The sequence below is a fragment of the Acanthopagrus latus genome, chromosome 7, assembly GCF_904848185.1.
Source record: "Acanthopagrus latus isolate v.2019 chromosome 7, fAcaLat1.1, whole genome shotgun sequence".
NCBI classification, from domain to species: Eukaryota; Metazoa; Chordata; class Actinopteri; order Spariformes; family Sparidae; genus Acanthopagrus; species Acanthopagrus latus.
Window position 1 is genome coordinate 10,781,561 of NC_051045.1, and position 26,445 is coordinate 10,808,005.

The 26,445-nt window shown below is 39.8% G+C and overlaps 2 protein-coding genes across 4 annotated transcripts in view; one reads left to right on the forward strand and one right to left on the reverse strand.

Moving 5' to 3' along the window:
- Window position 1: 1 nt before the first annotated feature.
- LOC119022543 (glutaminase kidney isoform, mitochondrial-like) lies at window positions 2-15,222 on the reverse strand. Of its 2 annotated transcripts, none has more exons than XM_037103513.1 (19): window positions 14,953-15,222; window positions 13,981-14,068; window positions 11,322-11,443; window positions 7,796-7,925; window positions 7,631-7,710; window positions 7,330-7,493; window positions 6,829-6,887; window positions 4,532-4,564; window positions 4,368-4,426; window positions 4,216-4,282; window positions 4,049-4,099; window positions 2,950-3,126; window positions 2,720-2,851; window positions 2,528-2,620; window positions 2,325-2,386; window positions 1,712-1,788; window positions 1,544-1,607; window positions 1,285-1,423; window positions 2-453 (listed from the first exon to the last, which is right to left on the reverse strand). In XM_037103513.1, exons 1-19 carry the CDS (start codon window positions 15,162-15,164, stop codon window positions 421-423), a joined length of 1,842 nt encoding a protein of 613 aa, XP_036959408.1. In that variant the 5' UTR covers window positions 15,165-15,222; the 3' UTR covers window positions 2-420. The 2 variants fall into 2 exon arrangements, with proteins under 2 accessions (XP_036959408.1, XP_036959409.1); XM_037103514.1 differs by lacking the exon at window positions 14,953-15,222 and adding an exon at window positions 14,546-14,714.
- An 89-nt stretch (window positions 15,223-15,311) lies between these two features.
- Window positions 15,312-26,445, forward strand: part of col2a1a (collagen, type II, alpha 1a) — a 28,643-nt gene continuing 17,509 nt past the window's right edge. Inside the window, exons 1-4 of one of the 2 annotated variants that reach the window (XM_037103509.1) lie at window positions 15,312-15,449; window positions 16,342-16,373; window positions 25,759-25,775; window positions 25,918-25,950. Coding sequence is in view for 1 of the 2 variants with exons in the window: in XM_037103508.1 (XP_036959403.1) it covers window positions 22,508-22,601; window positions 25,759-25,775; window positions 25,918-25,950 (144 nt within the window). In the remaining variant the exon portion in view is untranslated. Of the gene's footprint in view, window positions 15,450-16,341; window positions 16,374-22,288; window positions 22,602-25,758; window positions 25,776-25,917; window positions 25,951-26,445 lie in introns of those variants that run through there. The other variant, XM_037103508.1, reaches the window with a different exon arrangement.

A 26,445-nucleotide genomic window follows, 5' to 3' on the forward strand; every position in this document is an offset into this window, starting at 1 on the left:
CTTTAACATTTCTCTTTTATTTACAGCAGGATGATACATATTTCCAGTGACGTGCTCAGGAATAATTTCACAGAGTTAAATGAAAATAAACATAATAAATAAAATACATTAATTTGAGTTGATTAAAGAGAATAGAACATTACATAGCATAAATTACATAGCATAAATTAGCAGCTCATATAGCAGAGTTCAACCATTTTTAAAATGGTGGTTGACTTTCTCAGTACACTGTATACTAACAAGCACATAAGCACATAAAAAAGGAGACATATTCTGCTCATGTTCAGGTAGATCTACTATAAAAGGTTTACATGCTTTAATGCTGAAACACCTCAGTTTTCTCATACTGTCCAGTGTCACAGCAGTATTCTCCCCCATGTGGGAGTGAGGAGCTTCTGATGGTGCCGACTTTGACCTTTTTTAACTTTTAGGATCTTTTACATGTACAATAACCTATAAAACAATGAAGGAAAGGGAAAAAAATGAAAAAGTGTGATAGGTCTCCTTTATAAACACTTTACATATGTCTGTACGACCCAAACATGCACCCTCCAGCATTTGAAAAGTGCAGATATTTGATGTGACACAAGTAACTAATAAAGAGCACACTCTAATGAGGGCAGATGAACTCCTCTAGTAAGAAAAAATAACACAAGGTATCAGCAGGGAATAAACATCAGGTCTACAAGCCTTGATGAACTGGCGTGAACTAAAAAAATCCTCCTACAAATCCACATGAATCAACTTCTACTGAGGTAGAATAATTAATGAAGCAGCTTTGAGAATATTTAAACAGTTATTGCACAGGAGGCATAAAATCTCCTGATTAAAGAACGTACTGATGAAGCAAAATATTTTTCAATATTTTAACAATAAATAGGCACAATATATATGATATTTACATCTCAACTAAACACAAAAACAATCAATATTGCAACAGCAGCCAAATCATGGCTTAAATTAATGTTATTTTTCTAAGCACAAGCAACACATTGCCTGTTTATATGGTGCTTTGTTAATACTTCACATTGTTGAACGATTCTCCCAGTCTGCAGAAATGCATTACAAAGGGATTAAATCCAGCATTGTATAGCTTTTCAACAGTCTAAAGGATGATTCCCACATTATATACTACATCTATTACCACATTTACGATGAACTCATTCATTTGTCGTGTCTCTCTCTCATCCTTAGTCCTTTCCATCCTCTCAGGTGCATTATGAAATAGATTAATCTCCATTACAAACCCTCATGATCCCTTAAGGTTTAAACAATACTCTTCACCGTATCCAGTGTGGTCTTCTGCTCCTCCGTGTCGCTCGGTGGGTCGTTATCAGCATACACACGCTGGTACTCTTCCAGTACTGAAACAATAACAGCATGGCCAAACTGCATGGCGTCATCTACAGGTGTGTTCCCCCATCTGACAGATAACACAATGTAAGATGGAGATGGGTGGATAGTTAGAGTTAGTAATATGGAGTTGGACTGGCTTCTTTTATCTTTTAATGTCAGATGAATAACTTTATCTTCAAATCCCTACCTGTCTTTCATAAAGGGGTTCACTTTACAGACTTCAGTTAGGAAGATAACCGCGTCCACATGACCTGAGAGGGAAAAGTGAGCAGCCCCAGTTTCAGATTTAATTTATTCTTGATTGAAAATGAAACTTGACTATTGAGGAATGAATGAACTAATAATGAAGTGTCACCTTCTGCAGCGGCGATGTGGAGAGCTGTTCGAGAGTCGTAGTCTGTCTGTTCCATGTTCACAGCTGAAAGGGCAAACCTGGAGGGGTAACAACAGAGTGGGGGAGGGGAAAAGTAACACACAAGGAAAGATTTATGTGAATCATGAGAAATGTACATAAGTAAAGAGCTTGTTACTATGAAGGCAAACCTGGAAATAAGTCAGCATTTTGGTGATGATACTTCCTTTTCTTTCATAGAGTTATTAATAATTAATAGATGTTTGTTATTATGTTTATGTATGATAACAACAGGCTGCGATTATATGGGTCAAATTTTATGCAAAGTCATTGTCATTACCAACTAACACAACCAACAAAGGCAACCAATCAGAGACAGGAAAAACAGTGGGCTCCATAATGATGCATTTGCTCCTGCTTCCAGTCTTCATTCTGAGCTACACTATCTTGGTTCCTGGCTAACGGACAAATGAAGACAGGTTGTGATCTTATCATCTGAAGTGTAGCATAGCAATGTCAAACTGTTCCCTTAAGATTGCATTATCACTGCGGGTACACTGTTTGTCTGGTGTCAAAGCCTTGTGATGAAAACAAAAGCTTTCTGTTTTGTACTTACCTCCTCAGAGCAGAGAGGTCACCGCTGTAGGCTGCAAACATCAGGTTTACCACTGACTTGTTCTAATGAATCACAAAGTAAAAGTTACTGTATGATAGTGGACTGTCAATGCTTATGCATTATTTTAAACCTGAGGAGGCATCATTGTTTCTTGTTAGCGTGAATGAGAATTGCAGCCTCTGCAACGGTTGAACTGGACTTACAGGGTCGTCATCTGATTTTCTTCTGGGGTCGTGTTTCTTGGTGAAGTGTCTCAGGTTGTCGTAATTATGGAAGTTGAAGTAAGACACCAGCTCCTAGTGAATTAAAAGTTGATTCAGATGGAGATAATCAAAGACTGCAGATACAGACAGATTAGATGAAGGGAATTCAATAAAAATGTGGCGACTGATTACCTGACAGAAGTGAATGCCACGCACACTGTTTCCAAGCCTGTCTAAAGGTGGGGACCAACACATCATACCCATGACGTTGGGGACCACAAGCAGAACGGCACCTGAGACGCCAGATTTAGCAGGCAGGCCCACCTGAAGAAATTAAATTTAAAAAAAAAACACTCATTTAGAAATTGACAAAAGCAAGAAACCTGGATTCAGCATCTCGGAACAACAATGCTTTGACTCACATGGAAGGCAAACTGGCCAGAGAAGTCATACATGCCACAGGAATGCATGAGGCTGAGAGTGTTGCGGACAGCTTCAGCGCTCAGAACACGCTCCCCTGTGATTGGACAAATACCTCCATTGGCCAGCGTGGCAGCCATGACACTTCCTGATTCACAGGTCACCTCAATAGAGCACAACTGAAACGGAAAAATCAAAAACATTTTTGACCTGGAGGGACATATAGAACAGTTGTACAGAAACAGTGCTGAAACCAAATATCACCATACCGAAGCGTAACAACAAATTGTGGTTTTACAGGAGTTTAGGGTTCACATTTCTCCATTTTGTACCTCCTTATCTCCCTCTATCCTCCTCCTGTGAGCTGGAAATCAATCTTATCGCACCACATCTAAGGATCAAGGAAGAGCTACAGGCCAGGATGCACTGGTGTATCTTTTTGGCATGCCATACAGCTGGAATATACACACAGTTGTGGGAGCAGGACTCTACAAATGCTCCTTTGTATTCCTGAGGTGAATTAGTCTACGTAGTGCCAGGCTGTTCTTAATGACATTTTACCTTGATATAATATTATTGTGACATTATGCCACATTATGAATTAAAAGTTAATACATGTAAATGAACGCCATTCTACACATCTGATAGAGATAATTAAACACAGCCATAGGCCATAACCAAACAATGGACAGATGATGCAGCTGTGACACATCATCATATTTAATTGACAACACTCTAAAATGCCACTCTGAAGCACTGACGTCTTATTATATAAAATGCCTTCTCCTCTGTCAATCTGTCCACCTCCGCTCAGAAATTCAGGATGTACAAATGAGAAATGAGAAGAGGAATATTTCTTGGCTGGATGTGCTGACTTGCTGGAGTCCTGTCATCACCGTGAGGTTGCCAGGCAAATACTGGATGCTTTACGCTAAACCAAGCTAACCTGCCCTTACTGTGGCTTCATAGCTATCCTACAGACATGATGTGGTCTTCTTGTCTAACTCTCAACAAGGACTCACATAAACTTATTTCCAAAAATGTGAGATGCTCTGTGAAGGTTTCATCCAATAAACCAATATTAAAGACAAAGAGTCTTACCTGAAAGTAGAAGTCAAGGGCTGCCATCATATCTGAGTTGTGAGGAAAGCACTGCAAAGATTGAGATCAGAGTCAGCACACACTGAGGGATATTACATTTTTCTAGAAAAAATCTGATCCTTGAACAAGGTGATCCTAATTAATCATACAATACCCCCAAAACTCACTTTTTTCTCTTTGAGGTAATAACCAATTGCATAATTCCTGTCACCAGTTTCTCTCTCAGACTGGAAACTGCAAAAACACAACCAGTATTAGAAAGTTGCATTCCATGTGAAACAAAACAATACGGCTGTTTTTTCTGAAGCACAGTACTCACGTTGCATTGCTAAAGCTAACATACTCTCTACCAGCCATGCTCTTCAAGAACTCCATCACCTGCAATACCATCATATTTACACATATTTATATTCAGTACGGAGAGCAAAAAAATAAATGAAATTAAAAGGGGAAAAAGTTTGAAAATGAAAAGCATTTACTTACAAAGTCGAACCTCTCTGCCTGATTGGCATCCGGCTGTCAACAGAGGAGAAAAATTCACATTTAGATGCCAGTATTAAGAATGCCAACAGCCAGTGCGTCCCTACAGATGGCAGTGTTTCAGTTCTACGAAAGCATGTTCCAATCCCGGGTGGGCGTCGAGCGGGGACATGTGCATGATATCTCTGTGCTTGTCAGGCCATGTGGCAATGTGCACGTGGTGTGGGGTGTTTATGGCTGTGCTTGAATTTCACGGACCAGTAAAGGATCGTTACCAGGTTGTAAAGCTTCCAAATAGGGATACCAAGCTACATTCACATTTAATGATTCTACCTACAAAGGTTACAGATATCAAATATCACTGATATGTAGGGATGACCTGAGGCATAAACCCCGTGGCTGATAAAAGAGTCGATTTAAGTCTTTCCAGGTAGTTGCTCAGCCGACCAGTTTTTGAATGAAACATATTCATTTGTGACATTTAGATTGCATTTGCAGGTTCAACTATTCCCACCGGACCATGGATACTGCAGAAAGTCAAAAACAGCTTTTTCATCAGGCTGCCATGCGTATAACCTCTTCAGTCTGTAGATAAATTAAATGTAAATATAATAAGGATCAAAACCCTGCTCCCTCCACCTACACGAACGAGGGCGGCTAAGACGCCTTCTGTTTTGTGGGCTGTGATTGGCTGAAGGCACACACACTCCCCCGCTGTCAGGCACATACACAAAGTCCCTCCCTCGCTGCTGAATATGACCCACATACCGTTACAGATTTGAGAAACTCTTTGGTCAGCTGGGATTTGGAAATTTCAGGAAAACTCACAGAGGAAACATACACACACACACACAACCACATCAAGCTAAACTCCACCCCTGCATGTTGTATAATGAGACCACTGCTCACAGATGGTCAGTCTGATGTTTATGACTATAGTCTAACCACTGAGGACACTAGGTGACAAGCCAAAAGATGAGATAAGCTATCCGATGGATGACGTCATGCTACAGGAGTAAGTTCATTCACCGGATTCGACCAGGATTGCATTAAAATGCTGTTTCTCAATATTTGTTGTGAGTAGCACAACGTGACCAATAGACTCAAGACTAAAGGTCCAGTGTGCAGGATTTAGCAGCAGAAAGTGAATATGATATTCATTAACATGTTCTTGGTCTGTAATCACTTCAATCTTAGAATCATTTTTTGGTACTTCTAGAGTAAGCCTTTAATATCTACAGACAGAGCCGGTCCTCTTCCTTCATGTTTCTACAGTAGCCCAGAAGGGACAAGCCATTCCATTTAAACCAGAGACCATATAGTTGGGCATCCTACCATTAAAACAGTTTGGGTATTTGTTTAGGATTTTAAGCAAAGCTGGCAGGGAGTCCCTAAAAAGAAAGTGGTGAAAACCAGACATACTACATACATAGTCTGCAACAAGGCCAAGTTGTTGGAAACGTGGAAAAATTGGATTATGTACATTATTCCAATATGGTCATGATTTCTTTAATGTTGGTATCCACACAACTACTCAAGCTGCCTCTAAATCCCGGACCTGAACTGAAAAAAGAAACATTCTATTGCTTTTCACGGTGCATGAAGTCCAGTGGTGCAGTTGTTTATGCTTTCAAACCTTCATAACAAGTTAATTTTCAGAACAGGATAGCTCAGAGCATTGTCAGGCCTGCCTTTATACTGTCTGTGTGCTCTATGTTCAACTAAAAATGTACCACACACATTTGCTTCTTTTAGATCAGTGGATGTTTCACAAAAGCAAGTTGCGAGAGCTGCTGTCACACAGATTGCCAACAGTGGCAGTGTCACGTTTCACAATAGCCTTTGCTACAACATTTCAAATAAATTGAGTCCTACTGGGCACTGAGGCCCATGCATGAGCTGCAAGTTTGGCATTTGTTTTGATGAGTGAAAAGTGTTTGAAAAATGAAACTACTGAGGATGTAGCTAGCAAAATGACATAAAGCATCATTTTTGGTGGAACATGAAGCACGTCTCAATATTCTGTTTAGTTTCTTGTTTTTTGTTATTCCTTCTGAAGGCTTACATGATCCCCCTTTGAACTGTGTTTAAGCTCAGTGAGAGGCTGCAGCAGAAAGCTACGCTGCACAGAAATAATTCAAGAAGAAAACTATTTGATGACTGCTGGGTTCGAAAACAGAGACCCTGTTTTTGGGCATGAGTGAATACTTTGTGAGATTTCATTCAGCCTGACAGTAAGCGGTTTAGTGTGTCTCGTGTGCGCATTCTGTATTCATTGCAGATGAGCCATTAGATTTTACCTTAATTAAAGAGGTGACGACGATGGCTCCGGCATTCACCATAGGGTTGTGTGGTTTATCTGCACAAAAGACAAGCTGTTATCACTCATTCTCCCCAAACCACAGGAGCAATAAACGGCTGACATTAGATGAGATATTTCATCAGAACAACAACAGCTAATACAAGGAACACACACAGTACTGTCCTGTTTGCTTCAGAAGTTTGTAATATCAGTGTGTGAAGGTGAGGAGATAAAAAGGTACACAATTTAGTTTAAAGTCCATCAGGAACCTTTTTTCAGTAAAAGGAGGACGTGCACTATCTTGCCTAACAAGCAGATTCTGTTGAAATTACTGAAACAAGAGTTGCCAACATTTCTCAAGGCACATTTCATGTAGTTTTGCTTCTTACAAAACTAGGATTAATCACATGTGCATTCAGTATTGTGTGTATAGTCACTGCTTGTTTGTGTGTAGAGATGAGAACTGGAGTGAACATCTTTACTTCCAACAAATACTTACCATCCTCATTCAATGACAGTTTGTTGAACTTTAATCCACTCGGCTCTTTGCCCACAAACTGGTGGGTGTTCTCAGTGCCGAGTTCGTGCACAGAGATGGCGTACTCCAGAGGCTTCACACATGACTGCAGACAGAAGGGAACTTTTGTGTCACCCACAGAGTGTCTGCATGGCATGAGGATGTGATGGAAAAGTGTGGAAACAAAACAAAAAAAAACAAAAATGGAGTGTTAGTGAGGCAGTGCACATGAAGAGGTGGAGGTTTTCAGAATGGAAACATGAAAGTAAAGATGCGACCATACCTCTGTCCATCAATTGTGCACAGAGATACACCCCAGAGATCAGGGCTGAACTTCGCCAGCTGGGGAATGTAATCAGCTACCTGCATGAAGGCATCAAACTTGTGTGAGTGTTAAGTGTAATGAATGAGAGGACACTGAATTAGTGTTTGTTAGTATGCTACTTACTTGTCCTGCCTCCTGTTGTTGTGCACTGTCATACATCCTGTCGATCTGCTGGGTGAACTCTGCAAACTCTGGGATGATGAACTTTTTTTTGAAAGCCTTGGTTAGCAGCATGATGTTGTTGCCGACGCACCTGTGCGAGGAAAACATGAATGAACTGATGTTGTGAAGAGAAATACAAAGACCATCAAATACAGACGGTGCATTTAGATCTCTAAATAGTTTTAGGGTTTGTACTTCAAGCACTATGTCTTTCATAACAGAACTGTAATTGCTAGAAAAACATGCACACATAATGCATTTGTCTGATTCATCTGTACAAATGTATAATGTGCTCTGGGATAGCTTATTGCCTTTAATGGTGGTTTTTAGAAAAAAATAAACAGACAAATCCTCACCAAAGACATTTTTATTTGCAGTGGGAGTGATATAAATTTTGTTTTTGGTGCTTCCAGCACTGAGACATTACACATTTGAAAGAAAAAAATCAATAGCAACACGTTTTTCCACAAACATTTCTTGGTTACTCTGAAGAACACAGCTTTCATTTAAACAACTCTCTAGTGAAAAATCTTCCCCATAAAAACTGTTAACGGCGCGTCCTATCTAGAGGAACATGAACACTGTGAAAGGAAAGACATCAAGCTGTAGAATTTTTAAATTAGATTTCATTCACTTCTATCTTTAAGACAGATATCTCAAACATCTGCAAGAAAAAAAACACAACTCTCTGCGTGTCACGACTCCAGACGGGAGACAAGTGAGAAAACCTTCAAACTAAATCTAACAGGCAAACTGAAATGGCAAAGATGGAATCTGGCCATGATAGTTTTTTTCCTACTGCAGATATTTTGACCTGTCATAGGAGGTGTTCCTGAGGCTGAAGCAGCTGACACTTTTCCTACCGTGACATGTCAAAATGTCTTCAGTGAAAGAGACGTTTGGAGCAATAGGAACACTGTCTCTGCACCTAAAATAAATTGCCTTCACCTCAGTTGCAAGGGGAGGGCAAAAATGCCAAATAAATGGCTACATGGTTTGGTATCACTAGGGTAAGTGAGAAAATGTTTTATTTGGCTAAAAACCAATCCTTCATAGGAACAAGGTAGCCAAAAGCAACCACAGGTCCACTTTAATGCTCCTGTTGACAAGATAGTTGATCTTTGATGCTAAATTCCAAATCATATAAATACTGATACCTACAGATTGTGGCTGATCCAACCTACAAACCCAGCCCATCAGAATTATCAATATGTAACAACAGGAGCTTTAAGCAAGACAAGAGGTAAGTTTACGATCATGATCTACTTGTGTAAATGCTACAGACTTCTGCTTTTCAGTAGTTATAGTTAGTTTATTCAGACCCGCTAAATAGCCTCCACTGATGTGTTGGTTGGCCAATACTGGCCCATCACAGATATATTGCATCAGCTTATATTTTGTCTGGTTTGTTACGATATGAAAACATTTCTTTCATGAAATGTAATGCAGAAAACGATTTTCAGGGTCATTTATACTTAGTAAATTCCCAGTGAAGTTAACTGTCTTAGTGTACTAATGTATCTTTAGATAATAAAGTCAATTGTTAAACTGTAAAATATCCAGCCTTTGTTATGTACATATCTTTGCAGTACTTGATAACTATAACTACATTTGAGGGATTAATGCAGAAAAATGTGTGCATGTATATATTCTATTTCATAAATGAGCTAATTTATCAATATGTTTTTACTCCTGCGGTCAATATTGGCATCAGCACCACAAATCAAGTTATCCGACAGGTTCTCTCACTAAGTAGCTTCACGCTAGCATGGCTATTTTAACCTCTGTAAATAAAATAATGGGTATGTTAAAGCTTTTTTCTGCAGTTATCAATCCCCTCCATCCTCTCTACGTCACCACCTGACATAGCAGCAAACAGGACGACCTGCTCTCTGTGTTTTCAGAAGGACTCTGGACTCTGACCTTGACTGGTTAAAGTGGGTAAAGATTCCAGAAAATTGATTTTCTCTTTTGTTGTTGGCTACTGTTGGAATATAGAGCTATTTATCATATCTCAATAAGAAAATGTAACTTGAAGCTAGCTGACACTAGTTATAATCATAGTAGTATGGCTTAATACCAATTGTGCCTATGATAAGCAGGAAAAGGCTGTGTAATTTAACCGTTGTGTCCCTCTGGGATTCAGTCAATTTATTTAAAAAACACACTTCAGCTTCTTTGATACAAACATTAAGGCCTCAAGATTTTTTCTCCCTGACAAATATTATATACAATGGAAACTCTAATCAATTTCAATGTATGTGAAATGCTCACTGGATTCAGAGTAACTTGCTTTAGGCCAATAAACATCCAGATAAAAGGGTAAACAAATGCACCTGCCTCTATCAGCAGATCCTAATAGATATTACGACCTGCCTCTATCAGCAGATCCTAATAGATATTACGACCTGCCTCTATCAGCAGATCCTAATAGATATTACGACCTGCCTCTATCAGCAGATCCTAATAGATATTACAGATTTCCTTTGCTATAATTGGTCAGCAGTGCCGCGTGCTCTCAAGAAAAGGTATGTGCATTCTGTCACAGCTGCTCTGAACGAAAATATCTGGCCTGCAGCTCTCACTAATCCAAGGCGATGCTAGCGTGAGGTTTTGTGCCACCAGGAGAAGAAAGTGCAGAGAGGTTGCATTATTCATTTGGGTCATTTCCTAAAAAAAAAAAAAAAATGGGAGATAGCTCTTTCTACTTCTAGTAGCATATTTATAGTGAGCTGCTGAGTGGAGAAAGGATAACCATAAATGTAAGAAAACAAGCTAAGAAAGTCGGACACGGCCAATTAAGTTTGACAAAGACAACCAGACTGTGTAACCGTCCACTGTTCCAGGCCCAAGGATGAGACTGAGTCAATTGCACTCACAAATGATGCTGTTTGGACAGCAGTCTGCATGGAGATAACAGATCTGTTGAGTCTACTCATGTAATTGCCACTGTCTGGAGCTTAACCAGAATTATGCCCTTTCATTAACACCCCAGGAGACCCTCTGTCTTTCTGGACTCTCCACTGCTTTAGTTGGCATGTGTGCATGTGAATTTGGTTAGTAGCAGCTGTCGGCCACAACGCGCCTGTCTCTGTCAGTCTCTTGGACTTAAATAGCGCTGACCACACATTACCTCTCTTATTACTTCTTTCTGTAACTGCAAAAGACCATTAACCTTAACGAACCTCGCACCTTGCACACTTTCTTCCTTTTTCCAAGATGTTTTTTTCTAACATAATCAAGGAAAATTACATTTTCATCACACTCGCATCGCAAACTAATGTGAATATGTAATTTCTGAGTGGGAGGAAATATATTTGAAAAAATACACCTATTATGCAGCAGTGATAGAATTTTATAGTGTATTTTATGACCCTTCATACAGAGGGTGTCCTGTTTACTTTTCACAAGCAGGTAAAAGTTGAAGTTGCATTTGAAGAATGGCTTGCATAACAATGTCTCCACAAATAAACAAAGCTTTTCACACCTTCTGAATAACGTCTTGTCCATCATGACGGGCCCAGTAGAGTCACGTGCAGATTTTCGCATCTGACGGACACAGTCACGCAGCCGAGGGTCAGACGTCAATAAACCTGTTTTTCTCAAAGCCTGGAGTGGAAGGAGATGAGGTGGGTTTGCGCAAATTGGTACACCAGGGAGAAAAAAAAGGAAGTTATAGATGACACACTAAATAAACATTTTGGATAATACACAGCAGCATTTATGTAGGATATCAGATATGTGTAGATGGGACATAGTTATGGGACTTTAAATGCTTAGATGAGTCCATGTGGAACTTAAAAAATACGGGCATAGAACAGATCACTGGAATCTCCCTGGCAAGTCACACGTCAGGCTGAGAGTTACCGTATGAACGTGGTTCTATTTCTGGGACACCATGTGCACGACCCTCCTGACAGAAGGGTGAGTGAACAGCCATGGCAAGCACATGGCTGCAAACCTGCTGTTGCTGTTATTGGAATGTTTGTGGGTGATCACTGGCTTCAGGGAAGGGAAATGCTAAAGTTGAGGCTGCGCTAATTGTTTTTTGTGCTTATTTTATCCGTCAACTGACTGTGTGGGAAGGTTGGCGCTTCACAATACGGTCCAAAAATCCCACTGGGGTTATTTTGATAGGTACTGCAGATGTGATTTATGTCAGAATTAGTGGGAATGATCATTTTTATGACATTTGCTGGGCGCTGTACACATTTCTTACATTTATTTAAAAAAGTACATTTTCTTGCAATTTGGATATTTGCCATAATGTTTTCTATTTTGGTAGATTTTGCTGCCTAAGAAGATCTTCTCTCTGAGTCTGTGAGCAGTTTTGCTGTCACAAATTGAAGAAAAAAAACACACAAAAATGTTGATTCATTTATTTTATAACTTGAAATCTGATTAAATAAATTGGTCCCCTATATGCCTGGATCTGTATATGGTTTACATCATCTGTTAAATTATACAGATTTTCATGTAAAGCTGAAATGATAAGAAGATTAATTTAACAGTCAATCTGAGAAAAGTTGCACTAATACATTCTCTAGGAGGACATTTATAAACCAGTGTATAGATAAAAAATAGCTGGTGAATATGAAAATGGTGGCTATGGGAAGCTGTTGAGGACTTTTTTCTTTAATATTTTCTGGTGTTTCATCGATGAAACAATTAACTGATTCAACAAGAAAATAATAAACAATGAATTATTAATTTCTAAATTATAGTATGTCAGGGTGTTGTATGTCCATCGAGAAAATACAAAACATGCCATTTAAATGCTTTAAGTGGAGATCTAAACTATTTCTCGTCAAATCAGCATTGTTTCCTCAACTTTCTGTAATGAAGTGTCAGCACAGTGATTTTCAATCCTGTTGTAACTGGTGTTAACTTAAGTCAACTTTGGCTTTTAGAAATAAAAGTAATCATGTGGGTTAACTATGAGATAGGATAACAATGCTTGCAGTTATCTACATTCAATACTACTGACTAACACTTTCAACATCAATGTCCTAACCCAGTCATCTCTACAAACACATCCAGCCATCCGTGGCGTGGCAAGAAGCCACCTGTGTTGACACATGTCTCTTTTCCCAAATGCGTGCTTTTTAAAATTCCAGAGTTGCCATAGACACTGAGGTCACCAGATGTCCAAGACTGCCTTTTTTATGTGACTGTATAAAAGGTTGTACCACGCGAAGCTAAATGGGGACATGATGGTTTGCAATTGCTCGCCACACAGTCTGTCCTGTTGATCTTTTATTCATATTTATTACATTATTCATATATCGCACAAGTTATGTACACACAAAGACAGTTACTGCATATAATATGTTTATCTTTATTCTAATACTTTATTTATTATGATATACTTTATCATATTTATATTCAAATTGTTATTTTATTCTTCCAGTATTTCTTTGTCACTGTCTCTACATTTTGAGACTTACTCTTGTGCTGCTACTTATTCCCCTCTGTACTGCTGTGTTACCTGCGAATTTCTCCCAAAGGGGATCAATAAATTAACATCTAAACTTATCTTCTGAGATATGCTTGGTATGGTATATACATACAGTATGGCCCCTAACAAGGTTTTGAGAAAATGAACTTTGGCACTTGTTCCAAGAAGCTTTACACGTCTTCAATAATGTGTGACGGTTCATGTATAGGGAGGCATGTAACTTACAATCTACCTCCGTCACTAAGTCAGCCAATATAGGTTCTGTTGTTTAAATGAAATACCTTTAATGAAATGAGGTTATCGTTGAATCTTCTGGTACAACCTTAGAATTGTACGATTTTATTGTAATTAAAGCACCAAAAAATAATTAAACTTCAGCGTAAAAACTGCATGCTGTTCAGTGATGATTACCTCAGTGTAACACCCACTATATTTAGTCCTATTACGTAAGCATATCCTTCAACGCCTTTTAAACTTGACCCTGCATTCAGCTGGAGACACTCTGGATTCCTCGTTTGCGCTCCTGTGTCACTCTCCAAGGTTGATTTAACTAAAGTCAAAGGTGCTGTCAAGGTAATACAATCCTGGTGCAGGGCAGAGAGTGTTGATGTGTATGTCCACATATGCCATGGAAAGTCAAAACAGTGCACAGCGTGACACAGGAGGAATGAATGTGTTGTTGACTTACAGAGATGAACTGGAACAGTGGGATCATCTCTTGGCCCTCAGTGATGGTGTAGAAAAGTAGGTCCTCCATACTGGACATCAACCGGCTTCTGTAAAAAAACAAACACACCATATGATGTTAACTTTAAACTTGGACTGGCTCCAATGTGTCAAAACCAGGAGCAATTGACCTTGTTCTTTACATAAACTGTGCAATGCCATGCCATAACTGCATGGGAATAACATACATGCATGGCTGATGCACAAAGAGGATTCCCACAATATTCAAGGTGTTTTTGTTGTTGTTTTTCCTCACAAACATGTATATTATGATATAGAACACATTTGATTTTTTTTCCTCTTTTTTATGGAGAGCTGTCTTTTGTACCTGTGAATGTAATCAATTACTCCTTGCTAATTAATAACAACATCTGGGAATAATATGATATTAACGTGTTATTCCAGGAAAAATGTTAAAGCTACAATAAAGTTAGCATAGCATACAGAGTGGACGCAGGGGGAGGTGGTTAGGCTTCCTCTGCTCAAAAGGCTTAAAATCATCACCTATCAGCAGCTAGATAGCTCACCAATTAACAGATTATATGTCGTTTGTTTTAAAATAAACTGTGGACAAGATGTGGTTTCACTGGCAGCCGCACTATTTCCTGGCTGGGCGCATTAACTTGCGAAGGATTTGTAAGTAGCCCGATGTTGCTGGGCAACCACTGGAAAAGTTACTCCCTCAGATGACTACGCCAGGCAAGTCTCTCACCTAACACAACATAATGCAAATTACTTGGTGCCACACTTAAGAGACAACAATGAGCAACTAGCATGAATTCAGATATGAGCACAGCCAGACAGTGAAGTGCACAAGACAGCTCCCATTGATATACATGTGGGAATACTGTGGTCAAATTGCGAAGGATAATACATAACATTTTAGCTAATTAATGGTGATGAATTCGTTTAGAGACCGTTTACTTTGACCTACTTTGAGCGTCCTTGGTCCACATCAGGGGCCTTCTGCTCATGAAAGGCTCTGTGGGTGTGTGGTGATGCTGCGGCCCAGCAGGGGAGTGAAACAGCTTGTTGCGTCCTGGACAAAACAATGATGTCAGCTCCAACTCTGGCGGAGATCCCTGCATTTTTAAAAAGCTGCAAGATTCCCGGGTTAGCTGTCCTCAGACTTTTCAGGCAATGCATTGTGATAAGTAGGGCTCGGTCTTTAATAATTCAGAGGGTTTTATTTTTTCCCCCAGTTGCTGATCTCGGGAGATACTTGTGACCAGTACCCCTTGGTCCTCAGAGTTTTAATAGCTGCAGCTGTCTTACGGACTGGAACAAGTACAGGCTGTTTCTCGGGGGCGGGGCAGTGACACCGACAACACGTTGGTTCAGACGCTGGGGTCATTAACCAGAAGCCACTGGAACCAAGCGTGTCGCTGAGGCTTTCTACTGCAGCTGCTGTTTCCAAAAGGGGGAAATCACGTTTGTACTTCAATTAAAATTCCTACTTGAACTACATATGATTATCAGCTCGTTTTCACTCAATGAAACTTGAGCTTGGAGTGCATTATATTCAATTTTCAAAGTATAAAGGACATATGAAAAATGTTATTCTGCACTGTATGGGCATAAATCACTGTGGTTATAACTCTACCCCAAACTTGAACATGGGCTGACTTGAAATTAAGTTTGAAGGCAAGGCTAAGCTCATGTGACATTACATAAGCTCTATTTGCCAACTAGTGCAGTATTTCACATAGCGTGGCCTTGAACATCTGGGTAAATGCCAGAAAATAGGTTTAACTGTTACCACAGAAGTGAGGCACTCAAATCCTGGAGTTATGATAAGGTTTTACTGTAATTTGTGTACTGTTATAGCTCTCACTCATATTTCATTAATATTGAATTTTCATGTGTACTGTGTATTTTATGTGCCATACTTCGCAAAACTTTTGCTGTAGCACAGCTACTTCTAACTTTTCAAAACCTTTAATTTTTTTTGTTTTGCTGACGTTTCCATTGTTAGCGTTTATAATGATGATTGATGATGGTGCTGATGAAAATGTGACATTGACCGGTTGATTTAGTTGTTGTTCCAGTATTGCATCATGCATGAATAAATCATGATAAAGTGTGTCAGTTTAATCTGACATTAGCTGGATTTGATCTGTTATTAATCTTTTATTCTGACCATGGATGTGTCTAAATGATCAAGTCCACTATGTGTTGTTATCCAGTCTGCTAAATAATGTAAATGGGTAATAAGCCAGATTGCCAACAGACTAGAGCATCCTCCTTACTGCTGTTAAATGGTGACACCCCATGGTGAGTTTCCCACACTGACACACTAAAATCTCACCGTCTTGTCCTCTAGGTGGCGTACTCACTCCAGGACCGTGTACCCAGGTCAGTCTCTGTTCTCTGATCTCTGTTGTTTTGTTGCAAGGACACCTCACAGTCATGTGTCTCAGATCCTTCCTCTCCACAGGGTGTTTTTTGGCAGATTTCCTGGTGCTTCAAACACAACTCATTGAATAATTTGTGATTTCTTGAGTTCGAGGTCTGGCTTCCTCTCTTTGATGTCAGCTCCTGGGTGAGATACTCCTCAGTAAAACAGGGGCTGACTGTGATGGAGCATGTTAAAACATAGAGTGAAAGTTCGTTTCAATCTGGGTCTTATGAAGGCAATTTAAGTCATTCAAGAGATGGTAGAGAATCCTAGTGATAACCCACCACGCCAATTTTTCATTTTACAGCACACGTGCTAAACATTCACATTCTACCTTTTTTTCATGCTTGCAAGTGGTAATAACAATTGTGAAGCAGACTGAAAAGGGTCACTTGATATCATCTCCATTACCAATCAAGCAAGGCCTCACAAGGTTTTGGTGGTCTCTTCTATATTTCTAGGCGTGTGACTTCTCCAAATGGGTGCCTGCTAACCCATGGCCTCTCTGCACTACTTCTGCCGGTTGTAGCTTCTCTGTTTTCAGGCAAAAATGTTTTCCATTCCTGGGCCAATGAATGCCACCTTTGTCCCTTCATCCTCCATCTTGTGTGAGAAAGCCCCCCTCACTGCACACACCAAGCCTGCACAAACTTAACCTCTCCCCCCTCCACCTCACACAGGAAAAGAAACATACCGGGTCTGGTGCTTTGATTCAGGCTCAGTAATCTGGAGGTCTGGATAAAGCCCTGGCTTAGATGCCACTTTGGACAGCCAGTTTTGGGGACTTTAGAAAGGAAAAGGTGTAATAGCTGTTGAAATTTGATTGGAGCTGTGTTTTACCCTAACCCATCTGATGAAAATTCTGCTTTGGGATCATAATGAAAATAAAAGTAATGGACCCTTAACAGCATCTCAGAACTTTAAAAGAGATGGTGAAGAAGATGAGAACTATCGCTCTTTATTAAAATTATATTTAGCACAGCCATATTATGCCAGAAAATGTGTGGTAATGAACATTACTTCTCCTAATTATCAGCCTATTCTGGCCACATTACACCAATTACACTACCATTTTCACAGGATTTATGCATGCTTTTTTGCATGCATTTTTCCAAATCACTCAAAACCCCTTCTGGACTTTGAAACATATTCTACTCTGACTGCTATACACCACTTATGTTGGACTGTGTGTTTTATTAACACAGAGACAAAGTGCCTAAAACACCTTAATTTAACCCATTCCCAGTTTCAGTTATGCCTTAAATCTGCTTCACTGTTAAACAGAAGACTGCCTGTGTGGTAATAATATGAGATGAAATAGAGTCATGAAATAGGAACAGTACATGGTGAGATGAAGCTTCTTATTAGAAACAGTTAAATGCTTGTAGAGATTTAATGCATCGCTTAATGCATCTCTCAAATGAAAGGATAAGGGCCATTATCCCTGCACCACCCAGGGTGAAAGGAATTCCATCTCTCCTCTGAGTTGACCCTCACCCACATAGTCGCTAACACACAGAAAGAGAGTGATAAGGTCTATCCATCTATTTAATGGTAGATTTATTGGTGTATTTATTTATCAATGGACAGTTATGATCCTCAACAGATATATTTTACCTTAAAAACTAATGAACACATTTAAAGTATTATTGATAGATTTTGTTCTGGAGCTGTTCATCATCCAAATGTTTGTGTCCAAATATACAGTTTTTCTGTTAAGCCTCACCAAAGATGGGAGATAGAGATCTGATTTCCTTCAGAAGTTGGTAGAGACCAAAACCAGAGCTAAAAGAACTTTATATTGGATGAATATTGGATTCATTCAACAATGGCCAAATACCAGTTTTTGCAGGTTTAATAATAATAATAATAACAAAGCATTATAACATGCTAAATGCATATATATATTAAGACGGTTTATCATTGGAACAATTATTGGTAAAATTCTAGATGGAAAATTGGGCAAATAATATGAAGCCACATGGCTTTCAATGACTGAGGAAGAGGAAGATGAAAGGGAGAAGGAGAAGAGCCCAAACTTGTCAAAGGAGATATTTTTTAGTTTCAGAGGATGACAGCATGATTGCATGATTGAAATACAGTTGAGGCTAAGGCTGTGCACTGGAGACTAACTAAGTAAAGCTTGAACTCCTGAAACTTGAGCAAAGGCTGACAAGGTAAAGCAGAGGCTGACAGGCTAAGTCTGAGATGTCCTAAAGTGGGCATTGTACAGAGAATAAACTCTACTGATTTAGGTAATACCATAGCCCTTCCTTTGGTGCTGCGCTCAGGCCAAACTTAGCATTTTTTGCCACACCTCTGTGGCAAAAGTTTTTTTATTCAACAAACAATTTCATTTTGATGTGTAATGAGCATTACATCCTCATGGGGCCGCTGGTGAAGCTATTTAGTCCTGATGGAGTGGTAATTATATCACACTTATTGGATATGTATTTATCAAAATGTGGTTTTATTGAAATGAGCTCACAATAGTCACAATCATGATTTTCCACAGTAACTGCATTTTGACTGTATTTCAGCTGCTCATTTTGTCTGTCCTCTAATGATTCCTTTTAGGTTAATTACAGCTTGTGCATCTAGACACAGTCAGCTTTTTGTGAGGGACTGGATACATTGTGAGCCACTTTTAGCCCTTAGGGCCTGTCTGTCCTCACTTCTCTCCTAGGTGGGTGCTGACTACCCTCCCATCACCAGTTTGTGTGTACACAGAGGACCACAGCCACCCCTCTGCTGCGGTCACTGTGCCGAAACCTAGACACCCTCTAGACCCCTGGAGCCTCTGTGCGCCTGTACAGTTGCGAGAGGTCAGCCCCCCCATCACCACCCTCCGTCCGTCACTGCCATCTCTTCCCCTTCCCCTACCCTCAAACCAACCCCTCCTCCCTCATCCTTCTAGCTTCCACACCCTTCCTCACCCACCAACCCCCATCCTCACCATGCAGCTATCCCACTGCCCTGCCATCTCGCAGCATTCCGCGGGCCATGCACACAGAGGCCTATTGTGTGTGCTGGGAGACGGCAGAAGGCAGTATACAGTCAGAGCACCAGAGAAAAGGGATATGTGGAGCTAAAATGAACTCAGTATTCCTGCTGTACATTGATACAGATCTGTAGTTAAAATTGCTCTGGTATTCAGTGACACCACGGCAACATCATTTTAAAGAGAGTGGTGGCAGATGAATGTTGAATGATTGCTCCACATCTCTCAGCTGCGCTCTTGTATTAAGATTATTCACCCTCAGCACTTGTATGATGCTATAAATGGCAGCAGTAATTGCTTAAGCATTTCTAGATTCATCTTGATTTCTGTTTTTCCTCAGTGTTGCTTCTTCTGACTAGGCATAATCAGCTGTTCTTTGTCATCTCTTTTATCCTTTTTGCATAAACCCTTATTAGATTACAGGCTGGTTTGATTTCTCTGGCTTACCAATTTTTCTGTTCGGAAGTTTTAGCACTATTCTGACCTACCTATTTTTACATCTCTAAAATAACAGAATCACAGTCATTCCCCAAGTTAAAGCCACTTTCAACAGAGCTGCAACTTCATTCAACTTTTCCCTGACTCGACACAGCAACAAAGACTTGACCTGACACAGCAAACTAGGCAGAGTGGCACTATATACTCCCTCTATTGTCCCTAGGTCACAGATTATTGATTCAGCTGGGCAGCTGGCTGTTTAAATTCCTGAAATGTTTTTTTTTTGGGGGGGGGACTCATCAGCGTCATCAGTGGTTGTGGTATCCTTTTAAATTGAAATGATTAAAACCAGGAGATCCCACAAAACCAGGATCAACTTACTGTGCTGTGCTTATCTGAGCTATTATTATCACTCTTGATGATGAGGACAGCAAGAAATTGGAAAACAGGCTGCACAAAAGAGGAGATGCCTGAGGTTAGTCTTACCAACATCTGCCTTAAACTTAATTCCAATATACCAAACAGCTCATACACCCGGTCTGCTGGAGCTAAAATTGTGCTTTCAAATCTTTCTTTCCTGTATGTGGAATGAGGGGGGCTCTCTAAAAGGTCGTGACCCTGGAATTACTGTGCCTCTCTTCGTGACAAAGACCCCCTTTCAAGCCCACTCACCTGGGCCTATCTGAAGAGAGGTACAGGATAAAGATCACACAGACGTTTCATCACATTTCTGGCTCAGCTTCACAATAGATAATTCTGGCATGTATGTGCTATTCTGTTGGAATGTAGCTATGAAAGTACATTACAGACATTTAAACTGCATATTTGCAAGTGATATCCCGACTTGAACATAATACTTAACAGCTGAATGCGGGAAATTTAGCTCTGTCTCAGGAGAAATTTTATTTTACTCGAGCCAGAGTAGGATTGTTCTTTTAACTGGATGTCACAGGCTCTCGCCAATGGTCTTTGTCCAAACAGACAAGTCTCTCAGAAGATTTGCCTGCAGTGTGAACGTGACCTAACTGAGCTCAACACTTTAAGGTTGTCTAAGGTCTGCAGATTAATCCATAATCCAAGAGAGTAGACTGAAACAAACAACCTTGCTGACCCAGAGTTGAGTTCCCATAACCTGAGTTAACTGCAAGTGGCACTCTTTATTAAAAAAAAAGGCTTTTATTTATTTATTTATTTATCTATTCATTCGTTCATTCATTCATTCATTCATTCATTCATTCATTATATCATCACTAGACAATTTGAAACCTCACACCCATGCTGATGGAAAGTCTGGTGAAGTTTGGTAGGGTATAAAACATTTCTGGAGCTTCAGAGCAAAACAGTGTTTCAGCATTCTCCTTAACAGCTGACAAGGTTATTTACTGCCTTTAACTGAACGGAAATCTTCATTGTCATTGTTTTTTCGTCTGTTTTAAAAAAGTCTCCATGTTTTGGAGAATGCTGCAAGGCTGTTTCGCTGTGAAGCTTGAGAAATGTTTTTTGGACTTTGAAACTTCCCTGGACTTTCATTCAACATGGAGATAAGGAGGTAATGATCGAAATGACTGAACATTTGGGTGAACTTATCCTTTAATAGCCACAGCATTAGACAAAGGACTTTCAGCTTAGTAACACCACATTAAAGTTAAACTGTCACTTGTGCTTTTGTGTCTTTTGATAATTGGATCAATGTATTATGAGTAAAAACAGACTTGATAGGTTTGTTTTTCTCTTACATTTCATACTTTTTTAATACTTTATACATACTATTGGTTCCAGTCATGTTATTTGAGTTTTTTTAGGGTGAAGTTAGAGCTTTTTAGAGTAGAGTCCAGCCTTTGACTGGAAGACCAGGTTCAGCTCAGATATTGGAGAGCATTGAGCATGTGGAAGTTTCTTTTGAAGCATTATGACATCAAATATAATTGAGCACATTCAACAAAGACAATACTATAGTTGGTGTGTAATCTATTTCCAGATGGTCAAGAGTAGAACATAATTTCATCGTGTGTGTATTCGTAATATATTTCAGCATGTATCCTAATCTGTACTTTATTTTTTTTTAGGCTTGCCCACTAGAAAGCTTTAAATTTTATTGGATTATACATCTGTAAGTAGTTAGAGAATGGGCCTAAAATGTGTCTTAGCTCTTTTAACAGTTTTAATACACTGACAGGCAGGCATGTGCCCGAGTCAGAGCTTGACCTGTGCTCAGCTGCTTGTGGCTCCCTTTTTAATGTGAAAGTGAAGGTGCATCTCTTGGCCAGACGAGGCCAAGCAGGTCAAGGGAGAAAGGAGGGCTCGAGTTAAAAAAAAAAGTCCATGGGAGAGTAGATGTTGCTTGATTTAGGGGAGGGCGATGAGGGTCAGGTTACAGCCTTACAGGGGGTCTGGGGGAAGGACTGGTATTTTGGAATATACGAAGATCCATACAAGGCACAGTGGACATAAAACCGCGGTGCTTGCCCTGACGCGGTGGGTACAGAGTGCCAGCTGGGGCCCCGCGTTGGATTCCACTTAGATTTTGGAGGGTTTGACTGCATGGTGCTTTAAGTCTCTGGGAACACACACTTAATACACCACTGACTGAAGACCTGGTCTTGACCGTTCCTTCACTTCTCACCCAAGCTACTGCATGTCTAATATTTAGACATGTTCAGCTTTGTGGACTCAAGGACTGTTCTGCTACTTGTAGCATCCCAAGTTGTTTTACTATCCGTGGTCAGATGTCAGGAAGAGGATGACCGTAAGTTGCACAGTTTTTCTTGACTTGTTGCCTTTTACTTATAAAAGATGTGGATTGTGGATTTCGAACTTTATGTTGCTTTTCTCAGTGTTAACTACCTAATGTTTCTGAAAAGTAGTGAAAAACTTAAACCAGTGGTGTGATGTCAAAGTCAAAATGTCAAATGAAGACCATGAAGAACACAATCTTTATGTTGTCATGGCTCTTTACATTTACAATGATGTTAATTGCTTCTAATGATGTGTGTGCATAATATCAAGCAGGGTACTGATGTTATTTTCAATTTAGCCAACCAGTGTCTTTCTGTAGGATAGGTGAGGCTGTCAAGGCACATCTGTGTGAGATGGAGGACCAGGTGAACAAGAGTTTGTTTGTCCACACCTGGGTCCTGCTGCTCAGCCTCTCCTGCTCTGCTTGCTCATACCGTATAGCTAGTTTTCAGCAGGAAATCTGCTCAGTTGAGTTTATTGATGACTCAAATTCTTATCAGAAATAAAAGTAATTTTCTTGAAAATTAGTCTCGAGCAAGTTATGAGCAAAGTAAATGTGGGTTTAACTGTTTTAGAGCCTGCAGAATTGTAAATTCACCCACAGGATTAGGCTGGAGCACACTCAGGGGTTTCATGATGTGAAGTGACAGGGTCAGACTGTGCTTGACCCCAGACTAGCAGGCTCAAAGGGGAGCAAGAAGAAAGCAGCACAGAGGACAGGGTGCACAGCAGGGAGACAGCAGATGATGGACATATAGATGTATTTATAGCAAGATGGATTGTACTGCTTCCACTTCCATCTCACAGCATTAATATGCTTTTAGCATAAAGACAGAAACATTAATAAAAAGGCAAAGGTGAAAAGATTTCACCTGTAAGTAGCCAAACTTCATTTAAACAGCCTCTTAACATGCATGTGCTAAGTGTCACTTCACAAAAATGCTAAAAAAACAAACAGCAGCTGTAAGTAGGCCCAACCCTAAACTGTATACATTAAACAAATCACCCATTCTTAATTCCCAAGTGTGTTTGTTCTGGCGCTTAACACAGCTATGGGATCCAGATGGAGAAATTTAGTAGGACCCTATGTTTACATAAGGCAGCAGCTTGTCAATTGGGCACAGTATCCCTGTAAGAGAGGTTCATTCATACAAGCCGGAGAGCAGGCCTGCAAGTTAAATAGACTCAGCCAACGACGTGAAATACCGCAGCTAGGCCTTCAGACACAACCGTTAACTGTGGCTCCTGTTGACATTACATTTTATTCAGCTACACAGTTTTCAGTATGATAACTTGGGGCATTTTCTCACCTGCTGCATGAGTTATTTTCAAAACTGGTATATTCAGTTGAGGTCCACAGCTCAGTCAACTTCAGTGTCAAACCAGCACCTGTTCATCAAGAACACTTACACCTTTATTACTTATTCTATTACTGTTATGTTGTTGTTACAATTTGTATTTTTGTACACCTTGACTACTTTATAAAGTGTTCAGAGCTTTTGTTTGACTCAGGATAACCTTTATCGTTCTCCGTCTTCCTTTCTACATCCCTACCCTTAATTAACTAATCACTCCTCCTCCATCTTGCCCCCATAATGTCTTCACCCCTCCTACTTCCCCTTTCATCCTCTTACTCCCACTTCCTCCCTCACCCCAACTTTCTTTTAACCTCATCTGCTACAACACTCATTAAAACTCTAATACTTTCCTCTATCTAATCCTCTCTCAATCCAAACTTTTTGTCCTTTCATTGCTCTTCCTCCCCACCTGCCGCTCGCCCCCTGCTGGCCACCACAGAGGAGGCAGGTGGCTGCATCCAGGACGGCCAGCAGTATAATGATAAGGATGTGTGGAAGCCCGAGCCGTGTCGTATCTGTGTGTGCGACAGCGGAGCGGTTCTGTGTGATGAGATAATCTGCGAGGAGATCAAAGAGTGTGCCAACCCTATCATCCCATCTGGAGAGTGCTGTCCCATCTGCCCTGCTGATGCCAGTGCCCCCATTGGTTGTAATTTATTTATTCAAATACCCATAAATAAATTACTCTTCTAGCTTGCATTTATCTCACCCTGAGTAACACTTTGGAATAAGGGAGCTGCCTCAGGATCCAAGTATTCTGCTTGATCACGGCTGCTGTAGTCACTGATTATATGTGATTTTGATAGTTTGGGCTGCTCTAAAACATACAAGTTTTATGATTTGGTTTTAGTCAGTAATGTTATTTTACTCAATCAGTGCCTGATGATCCCCTTATTCTAAAGTGGCCCTCTACATGCTTGGTTTGGATAGAGACCAGATGATAATCAGGCTGATCTCATTCCCTATTCCATGTTGAATTGGATGGATCCTGAGATGTGTTGTCTGGTTCTAGCCTAAACCAGCAGAGATGCTTCTGCTCACTTTAACTCAACACTAAGATGAAGCCCACATTCATACTGAGCCTCAATTCAATTATTTATTTGACCCATTCTGAGGTCTTCTGTAAAATTTAGATGCCCTCAGAAAGAGATAGAACTTTTCCTAACCTCTTATGTATGAAGCCTTGTGACGCGACTCTTGATGGACCCGTCAAAGGTTCAAGGCCTTGTAAAGAGCCACTGTACTCCTGTGGTGCCTCCTGATATATTCCAGTGATTTCACTGTTTTATCTAATGAAGGAGAGGACAAACTATAAAAAAGAGAATATGTATAGGTGTGTTTTTATAGTTTAGAAAAGAGTAATATCAACCAAAATCACAAGCTGACCAGACATCTGAGTTCTTTCTCACTTGTGTGTCTAGACAATCAGAAATGTAATAAGTTTAAGATCACTTAAACACAAATCTGGCATAAACAAACTATGCTTTATGAGGTCCATTGGACACCAGCTATTACAGCTTACTTACCGTTTACCTACTTACATTTTGCTTTAATTGTTGAATCTAAATACTTGATTCTCAACTCCAAGTCCATGCTTGCTTCTGCTTCATCCCTCTTGGAATCTCACCATTAATATAATCTGGATGGGTCCTATTCCTTATGGTTTGGTGAATGGTACTTGATCACTTTAGCATTGATAGATTTCCTTGCAGGTCTCATTTCTCAAGAATCACTGAAGTGTCTGAAATGTTAACATTTTTAATGTTTTTGTTCTGTTCTCCTTTTTCATACATCCATCTGCAACATCAGAGACAATCGGCGCTAGGGTGAGGATAAAAGATTGGGAAAAAATACTGATAACCATTCAGTCAACAAGCTTTTGTAAAATATGTCGCATTAAGTGTTTGTTTCTTACTGAAGTGTTTCAGCCCACTGATATTATTATAATTATTATTTTTTATCAATCAGGGCCAGAAAGGTGAACCAGGAGAGATCGCAGATGTAAGTATGAAACATCTGCAGTTCCTCATACTGAAGAAATGCCTGAAATGAATGTTACTCCATTGCTGGACAAAAATATGCCACTTTAAACTGCTTTATACACAAACTCATGAATGGCCTGGGTGTAAATGCTGCTCAGAGAGCTAATAACTGATCAAACAAACCTTTTTGCTGCTTTTTTCTTTTATTTGGAATAAATGATGACAGATTGTTTTCTCTTTTGGGAACATTAAATGTCCAACACTATACCTATTCATGCCCAAAACAATCACCTTCATACTGAAAATAATCCTCAGACTCTTGCTTTGTTGAATTTGACATTTCCCTAAGCGTTATCCTCAAATCCTGAAAAAAGTATCCATTGTTTTCTTAAGTTTTTAATTCATTGTTTATGCCAATCTTCTTTGAAAAATGTTTTAATGATTAGAGGGGTGATTACTAACTACAATGTCCAACAATCCCTCATTGAACTTAGTGTTAAATTATGAAAAACCC

What these genes read in the sequence shown, in the direction of transcription:
- LOC119022543 (XM_037103513.1), bottom strand. Translation starts at nt 15,164, where the DNA reads ATGCATTGCCTGAAAAGTCTGAGGACAGCTAACCCGGGAATCTTGCAG. An exon ending in GTTAGCTTTAGCAATGCAAC is followed by an intron (nt 4,283 to 4,367) that starts GTGAGTACTGTG and finishes GTGTTTTTGCAG; the next exon opens with TTTCCAGTCTGAGAGAGAAA. An exon ending in CTGGCCAGTTTGCCTTCCAT is followed by an intron (nt 2,852 to 2,949) that starts GTGAGTCAAAGC and finishes TAATTTCTTCAG; the next exon opens with GTGGGCCTGCCTGCTAAATC.